The 12,751-nt window shown below is 29.8% G+C and overlaps 1 protein-coding gene across 1 annotated transcript in view; it reads right to left on the reverse strand.

Moving 5' to 3' along the window:
- LOC113004804 (potassium voltage-gated channel subfamily KQT member 1-like) overlaps window positions 1-12,751 on the reverse strand; it is a 54,691-nt gene that overhangs the window by 2,581 nt on the left and 39,359 nt on the right. The window contains exon 2 of the mRNA XM_039449674.1: window positions 6,533-6,712. Within this exon, the coding sequence (XP_039305608.1) occupies window positions 6,533-6,712 (180 nt within the window). The remainder of the gene's footprint in view (window positions 1-6,532; window positions 6,713-12,751) is intronic.

The raw sequence follows: 12,751 nt of genomic DNA on the forward strand, positions 1-12,751 counted from the left end.
TAACAAAATACTATAAAAACATTTAACTCTTGGCTTTTACGTTGTTGATTATTTTAAAATAAAAAAATAAAAAATTTTAAAAGACAATAAAGTCGGATCCACACTATTAGTCCCCTAACGCTCCACGTTCCACTTGTGGTCCTATCATATTTCTCGAGTATTCTTGACTTTTTATTTAATAACGTGATATTACTGCTTCTTGATCAACTTAAAATTGTGTTTTAAGATCGAAGATTTATTCGGCGCTCAATTTTGTAAACTTTTAAATGTATATAAAATTACACAATAAATATTAGTATTAAAATCTAGCTACATATAACCGTTAAGATATCTTGAGTGTTTGTACTGTGTCATATATTGATTGAAGTTTTCTATTATTGCGATTTAAAATTTTATCATATTTTTCTATATATACGTATATTTAAATAAAAATTAAGAAATATATCAATAATTAATGTATAAATATAAAATGGTGTACAAATACATACTTTTTTTAATATCCAAGATTTTTTTTTAATTTATTCATATTGCTTCGATACTACTCAACACTGTTCGACAGATTACAAGAACTGCGAATAAATTGTCCGAAAATTTGTTCACACTATCGGTCCGGGTCCGGACAAGTTCGACCACGTTCCAGTAAAATATTCTTTCAAAGGATCATTGTTAGAGCGAAACCCGAGTGTTATCCATAGTGTAGATACGTAAATTGTAAACAATAAAATAATATTTAAATAAACCGTGAACGAAGCGTAAGCGGACTGATAGTGCAAATCAAGCCAACTTTTGAATCCTAAAGATAAAATTAATCCGATCTACGAACGGCGTTTTTAAAAAACAATACGGGTCAGAAAAATTGCAGAATAATTTCAATGAAACATTGCAATATTACATATTGATTACGAAACATTGCTGTAACATTGCTGTAAAATTGCTGCAACATTACGATGTTCGCTTTTCGAAATATTGCAATGAAACGTCCCAGCAACATTGCAATGTAATATATTTAAAATAATTAAACGCTAATAATACCTCACAACATTTTAGCAGTATTGCAACATTGCAGCAATAACATTTGCAGAAACGTTGCTGCAATATTGTTGGAATGTTCTGTGTATTAATTCGGATTTACATCTCTATACAAAAAATCTTGTCAATTTCAAATATACGAATAACTTGCTTGTTTATTTATTTTACTAACAAAAATTATGCTTTTGTGATAACATTTTTTAAGAATAAATTTATTTAGGCATTAATATACGTATAAATATTATTTAGAATTACAAACTTTTACTTCAAGAATTTGCATTATTTTAAGATAACTAACATGAAATGAGAATGCGTTCCAGTTATGCTCGCAACGCTCTTGGAATTATTTTACCTTTGTTGTTTACCAGTGGCGTAGCTAGAAAAAAGTTTCGGGGGGGGGGCTTGTAGCTCTTTGCTTGATTACAATTATTACTATAATTAAAATTAATTAGGCATATCTATACGGTAAAATGTTACCCACACTTCGCGCGACCCAAAGCCAGCGACGAAGTCCTTGCCTTGCATGTTAACCGTTTATCGTGTTTCTATTTTTGCAGATTTATTTTGTCACTAAAAATGGTCAAATTTTTTTTTATAATAAACCAGATGTGCTGAATTTTTGACAATAATTTCAAAGTTTAAAAAAATCGTATTTTTTTAAATATTAAAATTAAGCTACGAAATTATTGAAATTATTAAGAATTTTGAAGGGGGACATTGCAGCCTCCACAGCCCCCCCCCCTTGCTGCGCCACTGTTGTTTACCAAATGTTAAACAAGAACAAATAAAATGCTCGCTAACGTTACAAGTATTAAATGTTCTCTTAAGTATGAAGAGATACAAATAACTAATAGGCATTCAGCAGAACAAAAGTCTCTTGTAGCAATCGAACGTAATTGACTTTTACTTTTAAGATAAATAAATCAACTTAGAGATTCAGCGAAAAATCTAGTAACATTGCCCAACTGTTAAGTTTACTGAATGCGAACAATAATTACGGATGAGTTTACATATGTCAAAACGTTTATATGTAATTCTTTTATAGATAACATATTTGTTATACACGCAAATATTTTGTGTTGGTTTCTTATTGCTATTGAAAAATTATAATATTGCAATTTTCCGAAATATTATATTAATATCACATTGCTGAGATCTTGAAAGTATTTAAGTTTCTATACGTATTATAAGTAATATTAGAATATTGCTGCAATGTTCTGTGCTGTATGGAATCTCTCAATTTTATGCTTTTTCACCAATTTTTAAAGATTAAGTTTGTCAATAAGTATAAGAAGAAGATTTAAAAGAAAAATTTATGTTTGACGTCCTGAATAGTCATGAAATATTTTAAATTTAAAAATGCTAAGTAACATGAACTATAGACTTTTTGTGCTGGCAATACTAAAATACATTCTTAATAATATTAATACAATATTAATATTTAATACGTTATTAAAAACAATGAAAATTTTTGAAAAAATTGCAAGTTTGTGGATTGCAATCTAAATTTCTATAAAGATAAATATACTAAAAATAAAAGTATTAATATACAGAATTAAAAGAATTATATTAAATAAATTTTACACAAAGAAACGCCTACTAGATAGAGTTGCTTGTTATTTAAAATTATAATTTTTAATATTGATTATCAAATAATGTAATTTTAAAATCTAATATTTTATTTTCAGTATTACAAAGAAAAGCAAACGAAACGTTTTAAACGTTTATATATAATATTAAATATGTCTGACTTAAATACATCTTTGAAATATAAGGCATTAATGTATCCTTTCGTCTTTTATGCTTCTATTTTTGGTGCACTTTAGCTTCACCTTTTCTTCATCAATCCTTAGCAAACTAACTGTAACCGAAAGCTCCCTACTGAAACGCTTCCGGTTGCAGGAAATGACGTCACGCGAACCATCACGCAGACCGTCACGCGGGCCGAGAATGAAAGCGATTCATATAAGTCAATATTTAAGGAATATATCCCACGGACCTCAAAAAATTGTAATTAATGACGCAGTTGCTAGATGTTGGAGAGCAAAAAGATTTCATTTAATTTCACGTAGAAAAGGTATCAAATTTTCGATATCTATTCATCAATCTCATTGTCTGTCAGTTCAATATTTAATTGCCATTTCATTGAAATTAAATAACACTTAAATAACTATTTAAGCACAGTAATTGAAACAACTTAATAAAATCATGTGAAATTAAATATATATTAGCAAATAATATCGAAAACAATAATGGAATTAAAATCTTATAAAATATATTTAAATTCTATTTATCGGTACTTTGAAACATGACAATGTATCGAAACAAAATACATCTTATTATATTTTTTTTACAATTAATAGAATAAAGAGTTAAAATGTTTAATAACTTTTTGTGACATCTTTTCCACATTTGCATTCGGAAGATATAACAGCGTATTTTCTTTAAACAATTATGTGTGAGGATGCTTTCAAAGAAGTAAAAAATTAATTGTAATATATACAAATAAGTAACAATAAAAATTCTTTCGACAGAGAGAAAAAAATTTTTCATAAATTATAAATAGATGCAGAGAAAGATACGTTTCTCTAGTATTTTTATCTGTTTGATATTTATTTCACAGGAACAATGCAACTTTAAATGAAATAATACTTTGTTGAATAGAAATTATTTACTAAGAGAATTTATTAAGAGGCTGACACGTGGAAATATTAATTAAAGACAATTAATTAAAGACAAGCCTTGTTCAGCTAGATCTTTGTGCAATTATTTCTTGTCTAATTTTATATATCTTTTTCAAGTTTATCGAATAAATTTTTGGTCTTGAAACAATTATGAAATAAACATAAATAGTAATATTATGATATTAAATAGTGAATTTAATAATAATAACACAAACGAACATCTGATATTCCTCTTCTTCTCAATATATTACAAATTTTTTTTTTCAGATTTGATTCCTAAGATTATTCCTTCGCAAAAAAATTTTAGAGAGACAAAAGGAATAATAGACGCTCTTTTTATTAAAATAGTAAAATTATCTATGTAAAAAAAATTAAATGATTTTTTAAAGAAGTATTCTTCTCAAGGCAAAAATACACATATATGATAATGTGTACCCAACATGGCCTAGTATCCAATGGCCTACTTGATCTTTTAAAGTAATTATATAATGAATTAAAACAAATAACGCTAGTATGCCGTATAGATTGTTAACGTAACTTGTTTACAACAGTTGACTGTTCAGTTTGTGTATTCTATTGTTGATAATGAAGTCAAGAGTAAAATTTTCTTGATTACGTTTTTCATGATCTAATACAATATATCGTAGGGAAATTACTGCTTTCTATAACTATCAAATGGTGTTTATTAATTTCCACGGTTCATATTATTGTAATTTTATATTTATTTTACAACGCTATATTTAATTTGTATTTCCGCCATAGCATTCTGTTTATAGTCACTGAAAGAAAACTCTTTGTAAGGTAGAACCAATATAGTCTAGATAAAAATTGAATACACACAAACCAATTGTAACGGTTTTTCAGTACTTTTATTACTTCAGATCATAAATTTTAATCCAAACCTAATAAACTGTAATTCATAAGCCATGATTTTATGTAAAAAAAAGTTCAGATAAATCAATTATTTACTTAACGGAGTATTGACGAAAATAGTTCTTTGTGTATTCTTCTATGTTAATATGTCAATAAATATATCAATATTTTAATAAATTTATAAACTGTTAAATGGAACATTAGATTACATGATTATCTATTTTTCTAACACTTTTCATAAAATGAAGAAATAAAAACAAAATTAAGCCGTATTGAGTAATGTATCCAATACGACCTAAATGACACTTTTTCTAAAAATATTCATTACACCTACGTAATATAAACTTTCCCATATTTTAAATTAATATTTAAAAATGTCTTCTATTTTGAATCTAACCATCAGTTTGTAATTTTAGATTCAGTAAAAAATCAGAAAAAATTGCAAAGAATATGTAGGCCATATAGGATTACTTTGTTATTTGAAAAATCAAACTATCATACTTTTTAGTTAAAATATCAATTTGTTTGTACTATTCCAATACATAAATTTCTTTAGATTTGAAAAAATGTATTAAAGAAGAAGATGTAAAGAAACATTTCTCTCTGTGTATAAGAAGATATGTTGCAATAAATAAAATATAAATTTAAGCTCGAATTAAATTCTATTGTGATTTATGTAAAAGATACAAAAAACAAAGGGCAAAACAAGCTAATCTAACAATAAGTGAAAATTGCTATTAATCGCAATTTAAACAATACAATTACTCAAACGTTTCGGCCATATATTAGAATATCTTCAGTGATACAGATTGTGTGCGATGAACTAATTCCCTCCGTTACGATTGCTTGCGGAATATATTTAACGGATGCTTAAAAACATAGTATTCAATGAAGTCTCAATATGATTATTTATACAAGCTCATATCGCTCATTTGCTAGAACAATGAACTACTCAGAGATTAATATTTTTGAGTTATGTGCAAGAAAAGAACGGATTTTTGGAGTTCTTATTACTGGTGGAATTACGTAACTGAACTTCTAAAGTTGAAAAGAGAAATAAGAAAAAATTTTTCCATCAAGAATGCCATAAGTCTGAAAAGGTGACTTTAAGGATTTATTTTTATCACAATGAGAATTCGGTACTGAATGAAAACCTTTTTCCACTATTACAATCAAATATTAGACTAAGAGTGCATTAAAAAATAATACTTTTATAATTTTCATGATTTTTGTTTTAATAATTCAAAATGTCAAACTCATTTTATGAAGAAACTTGTTTTCTGAGATATGTCATTATTCCAGAAAATGAGTGATATAAGTTTTTTTTAAAAAAATGAAGAGATAAACATTTTCGTCATTGCAATATAACAATATCGCAACTCGAATTTAGGCGAAGCTCAATTTAACAGAATTACCTCACAAATTATATCAGTATTGATTTGAAATTTTGTGGTCAGTTATTACATTTTTCATGTGCGGTTTCACATTGTGGCCAACGTCCGAATTAGCAATTGATATATAATGCGTTATTTGTTGATCAGAATATTCGTGCAAATAATTTGAATACGTAAACAGTAAATTAATTAACTCGCAATAATTAATGGACTTTATGTATATCCAGGATGTAATCTAAATATACTTTGCATTTGTGTCATTGAAAAAATTAAGTATTTGAAAGAATTAAGTAAAAGCACATTTTATTTACTTTTACGTTTAAATATACATAATTATGTTGTCTTCAACAACTAGTTTATCAAATATAAAATTGAATGTTATAACTTTTTGAGAGAAAAAGCAACGATTAAAACCCTCATCGCTAATAATGAGCGATGAAAGTTGTAAGAAATTTTTCTTCCTTCATATCAAACGAAAGATCGGTAGTACTTTGCAAATGTCGGCAATTTTTAAAACGAATATAATATAAAAATATGACACTTTTTTCTTACCTCCAACCAAAGTGTCATTGTTGTCAGACTGCAAGGTAGCACTGGTGTCAGATAGGGGCGACGGAGCTGGTCTTAAATCCGATGGCGGCTCCAATCTCAGTAAATCACTTCCGCCATCGCCACCTCCTCCATTTCCTCTGCCAACCTGTACAATCGTCACATTCAGAGGTCCCCGGTTACCTATCGTAAAACAGAAAAAAGAAAACAGAGGATATGATAAAACAGCTCATTAAGAGAGAACCGAATTTCGGGAAGGCAGCAGTGGTTTTCTCTACTTGCGTTTTTTATAAATTTATAGTGCTGTAAAAGTATTAATTACATGGTTTATAATGCGACTGATTTGAAGAACATTATGTAAAATTATCTTAATTTCTTCTAATGACATTATATTTATCGAGATTCGTGCGATGATTGTAAGGAAGTATTATAACTGCAATATGTTTGACGGCTGATGCGGAACAAGTAAGTTGTAACCTTCCGTCCGTCTTAATTATTATTAATGAAATAAATATTGTTAAAGTTATATTTTGTATTAGAAATTCATTATTCTTGATTTACGTTTATATTGTTTTATTAATTTGTAAATATATCCTTACAAAAATATTTCATCATTTTTAGTCCGCGAGAACAGTTAGTTTGAGTAATGTGAAAATTGTGTATTCGGCTCAACGAGTATGACCCCGTTTTTAAAACGCAAGTAAAACTTTTCCGGAAAAATAAGTGATTAAAGCGGGTTGCGTACAAGTATATACAAATAGCGTCGAATGAACGCTATTTCTCAACGTAACTAATAAATTTCTTTGTGCATAGCACCTCGTGCTGACTCTCATTGGTCAAACTTTACCTGTAATTTTTGTTAATAATTTACGGGGTATTTCAATCTAATTTTAATTTATATCCAAATACAGCAGTAATTTTTCAGTGATAAAAGCGTATTATGTTCTGAGATGTAAAAACGTATATTCAACTACGAGTACAAAATATTTGTTTAACACAAGCATCCGCATTGCACAATTCAAAAGCGCACGATTTTAATAAAGATTATAATTATTATTACATAATATAAAGACAAAGGATACTAAAAAAAACACACTAGAAACTTTCGAGAGGGTCTCAATTACATACAAATCGTTTGCCTGCAGTATCGATTGCCAACATTCCATTCGCCTACAAATTGATTGCACACAAGAAATATTGCCTACAGTCTCAATTGTGCACAAGTAAAAAATTAAAGGCCAAATGCATGATTGCACACACGACAATATTGCGCACAAGGCAAATTGCACACACGATTTGCTATTTACAGATCGATTGCTTATATAAGCGTTACTGCGTACAAATAAAAAATGATAAATTAACGTCAGAAACAAGTATCTTAAGCAAAGTACATTAAGGGGTTACATATACTTAGGTGGATAAAAAGAATCAAGTCTTCAATTTTTGCATTTTATTATAGTATGATATCTTAAGAATATTTTCTTACAGTTTCAACTCGAAATGTGCAAAAATAAAAAAGTTATAACGTTTTAAAGACATAGGCGTACATTGAGTTAAACGTAAACTGAAACCTTAAACGCATTTTTTCAAAACCGTATTTCTCAAATCGGTAGCCAAAATATTTCGAAAACGAATAGATATATCGAATTTAAAGTTTTTTTTATTTATTCAGCATGAAAGTATGCACTTTTTGTCGTGGGAAAAATTTTTTTTTACATCTTGGTTTTTTTTAATAGTCAGAAACCAATTTAATTTTAGGTAATATTGCAAACTTTAAAATTCAGATAAGCGTCATTTTGCAGTAAATGAAAATTTTAAAAATCATTTACGACAAAAAATAGATTTAACTATATATTTTAAAAACATAATTTATTTTTGTTTTGGATGAACCATATAGATTCTACAGCAGGTACCGCAAACAGCTAACATACTTAATCCCAAAGGTGATATCTCTTTAATTTCTTAATGTTTTTTTAATAAACAAATTACATTTTATTAACAAAACTATATGTAAAATATTAGTCAGTCTTTTGTCAGTCAAAACATGAGTTTGATACGTGTGATGACAACGCACTCCGTAAGCAATATAGTATATATTTTAAAATATAATATAATTATGTGTGTGTGTGTATATAAATTATAATAATAATATAATATATATTTTACAAAATAAAATCTAAGCTCATATTTTAAATATACCAATATTTCAGCTTTTCACAACCTCCATTATAGACCTGGCATTTTCAATTTAAATTTTAATAATAAATTTAGACTTCAAAACCTACAAAACTATTTTGATATAAAGCTCATCTCTTTTGGAAAAACCATTTTTTTTGTTTTTTTGTTTTGTGTCCTACTATGGACACGCGTATTCAACCGAACCGAAACGGTAAATGTGGTTATGCTACGCGAGGGCGGCGATGTTGAGTGCCCTAGTTGGTTAATTAATTAGCTCGCACTCGCGAGTCCCAATTCTAAATGATTCTCTTCACTTTCTTGATAAACTCATAAATGATCTCAAATTTTTTCCAGTCTTCTCTCTTCAGGATATCGTGTATACACTCCACCTTCTCAAGTCGCCTTCTCCAAAGTCTCCTTCCTAACCTCATTCTCTGGTCATCGTACTTACGGCAGCGCCACACTATATGATTGATGTCTTCCATCTCGTAACCGCATTCACATCTCACACTCTCTATGTAATTCTTCCTAGCTAACGACGCGTTCAGATTGTAGTGGTTCGATCTCAGTCTATTAATTAACATACTGCCTTTCCATATTACACTTGTGAAACCACGGATGTTTCTTACTACCGTCATAGAAGTTATTGAAATAGAATATTCCTTTATATCTGAATTCGTTAACTATAACATTTTGAGTATTCTTCCATGCGTCCTCTTTATATATACTAATGAGATCTTTGACAGGTACCTCCAAATTATTATTGTTATCCACCGGTTCCTCGGCGCCCATTTTTGCAAAATAATCCGCAAGTTCATTTCCCGTAAAACCAACATGAGACGGAATCCATACATATAATACATTTTTAGAGTATAAATCTTTGAACCGAGTGTGTAATCTAACAATTTCTAAAATATACTTATTTCTATATACATTAAGACTGTTATTATTAATAGCCTGCAATGTCGATAAACTATCAGAAAAAATAACAACATTATCAAAGGAATCTATCTTATTAAATGCTATTTTCAAAGCCGCCAATATAGCCGCAGCTTCCGCTGTAAATACAGAACATTCTTTAGGCAAACTAAAATAATGCCCCTCTTCCTGTTCTTCTAAAATCACGCTAGCTCCTGTAGAAATAGAATGTTGCGATTTTGAGCTATCTGTATACATTATGAGCGTCCTATCATTTAAATTATATTTACTTTTTACTTCATTTATTAGTCTTAAATCTTCCTGTACGTATCCTTTGATTTGTCCAATATCACAGTTCTTTTTCTTACGATTAGGGCCATGTAGCCTTCTTCCTATATCATAATTTATATCTATTCTATTAGTGATCATATTATATTCTAAGTTCCATATTTCATATGAATTTTCCTTATTACCCAATTTATCTCTATATCTTTGGACATAATCCCATGCTTCGCATAGCACGCTCTTATTAAATAACGGATTCCTATATTTAGCAAACATTTCTTTGCGACTTAATTTATTTAAGCTATTTCTAATAGAATCCTCACCGTATTTATAAATTTTACAACAAAAGTTCTTAGCTAAGGTCAACGCTCTATCTCTTATCAGAACTGCTTTCGATTCTGCGATGATAACATTATTAAGGGTGCTATTCCTATATCCGAGGGCCGTACGGATTCCTAAGAATTGAGCTCTCTCTAAGCCAAGCTGTAATGATTTCAAATTAGGGCTATAGACAAACAGGCCATAATCTAGAACCGACCTGACCATACTTTTATATAACATTAAAGCCGTGTTTACCTCAACACCTCTCGATATACCGCTGAGGTACTTCATGATATTGTTAGCTTTATTTACTCTACCTCTAATGTCTGATACATGTTTATCAAATCTTAGCTTGTTGTCAAGCCAAATTCCCAGGAATCTAACCCCTCGGTCGTTGTACATTCTACGTTTCTTAACTCTAATATATAATTTTTTATCACAGAAACCTGATTTAGAAAATTCTACGATTTTTATCTTTTGAGGTGCCAAATCTAGATTTAATGCAGCCAAATTTTTTGCAATCCTATGTACCGCCACTTCTAAATTAATTTTATTTTCAAATCTGTCCTCGCCTTGTACATACACTGCGACATCATCTGCAAATTGCACGATCTGGGCCGAGTTGTTTATTCCCTGAGTGATTTTATTAGTATATAGTGCATATAAAATTGGACTGAGTACAGCTCCCTGTGGCAATCCCCTGTACATCTTTCTGACTTCTACTTCTCGGTTATTTATCACGAAGCTAGTTTCTCTGGAATTTAGCCATTTGCTAATAAATTTAAGAATGCCAGAAGGACAATTCTCGTCACTTAATTTCCTAATCATTATTTTAAAGTCTACCTTATCATAGGCCGATTCAACATCCAGGAAGGCAGCCAGGGTGTAATCACCAGATAAATTGGCACTTTTAATATCTGCAATCATCTTCGTAAGATTCTCCATACACGATTTTCCTCTTCGAAACCCGTTTTGCATAGGATCCAATTTGTTGTTACTTTCGAGCCACCATATAAGTCTTTCGTTTACTAACCTCTCCATTACTTTACACATACAAGACGATAATGCGATCGGTCTCATTTTGTTTTTGCCAACTTTATCAATAAAGATAACCTGATATTTATTCCAGTTTAAAGGAAAATAATCCTCGTTCCATATAATATTGTAAAGATCTAATAAAAGTTATTTTCCGCTTATCGGTAGATTTTTCAACATCAAGTAATCGACATTATCGAACCCAGGGGCTGAATCTTTTCTAATCATATGCATAGTTCGGAAAAGCTCATCCATGGAGAATTCACCATTCATGTCATTTGTAGACCGTTCTTCCGTCTTATTATCTTCCTGTCTTATTTCTTCGACCCACGGTGGAGCCAAGTCTGATATTGTTCTTCTAATTTCAGCCTCTCTATCTTGATGTTGCCAAGTATTCCAGTTTATTTTGTTTTGAACATTTTTCATGGTTCTCATTGTGTTCCACACATATGATAGACTTGTAAACCTATTAATTCCGTTACAGAATGTTATAAAGTTTTCTTTCTTCTTTTTATTTATAGTTTTTCTAGCAATAGCCCGACATCTTTTATATTCTACAAAATCTTCTATTCTACCGGAGCGTGTCCATATTTTTAATTTGCTTTTCCTGTCCTTTCTTACTTTAGCTCATTCCTCGTCCCACCATCTAACTTCTTGTCTCTTAGGTACCTGATCTGATTTTTTTGATCTTATACATCCATGTTTATTAACTTTTTCTGGATCCTTTCCTGAGGCAATCAAAGTGGTCTTCTTCATATTGTTTATGAACCAAGAGTATAGGTCTTGTATTTTTCTTTCTGCCTTCATATTACTGATAAATATTTGTGCAGTTATTATTTCATTTTCCATTTTATCATGATATATTTTCCAATCAGTGTTTTTATTTGATATTCTGTTGGTGATTTTCTTATACGGTAGAAAACTCACGTCCACGTTTATTTCCACCGGAAAGTGATCTGAACCCCAAGTGTCTGAAAGCTGCTGATAATTAATTCTTCCAGCCAAATTATTATTTGCAAAGATCAGGTCTATATTCGATGCCCTTTGGCCGTAATAGTTCATCCTTGTTTTGGTGTCATAATTAATATTAATGAATCCTTTCTGGAACATGGCCATATATAACCTTTCTCCATTTTTGTCGGTGTTTACACAGTTCCATGCGTGATTATGGGCGTTAAAATCCCCGACTATAATAGAATCCTCATTATCCGCTCCTTTGAACTTAAGTAAATCATACCATACAGACATTGGTTCGCACCCGTACGGTTTTCTATATACCGCTATTAGATTATAACATCTGGTTATGCCACAAATTTTGATTCCAATTACCTCAATGTTATTTGATTTAATAGTCCATTCCTCGATTACTTTGAATTCAATATTTTTCTTAATCAGTATGGCAACCCCTCCGTTGTTATTTACGTTCTGACTTTTATATGTCTTATAACCTGATATATATAGTGGTTTGTCACGACTCAATTTCGT

The sequence above is a fragment of the Solenopsis invicta genome, chromosome 5 (genome assembly GCF_016802725.1).
Source record: "Solenopsis invicta isolate M01_SB chromosome 5, UNIL_Sinv_3.0, whole genome shotgun sequence".
Lineage (NCBI taxonomy): Eukaryota > Metazoa > Arthropoda > Insecta > Hymenoptera > Formicidae > Solenopsis > Solenopsis invicta.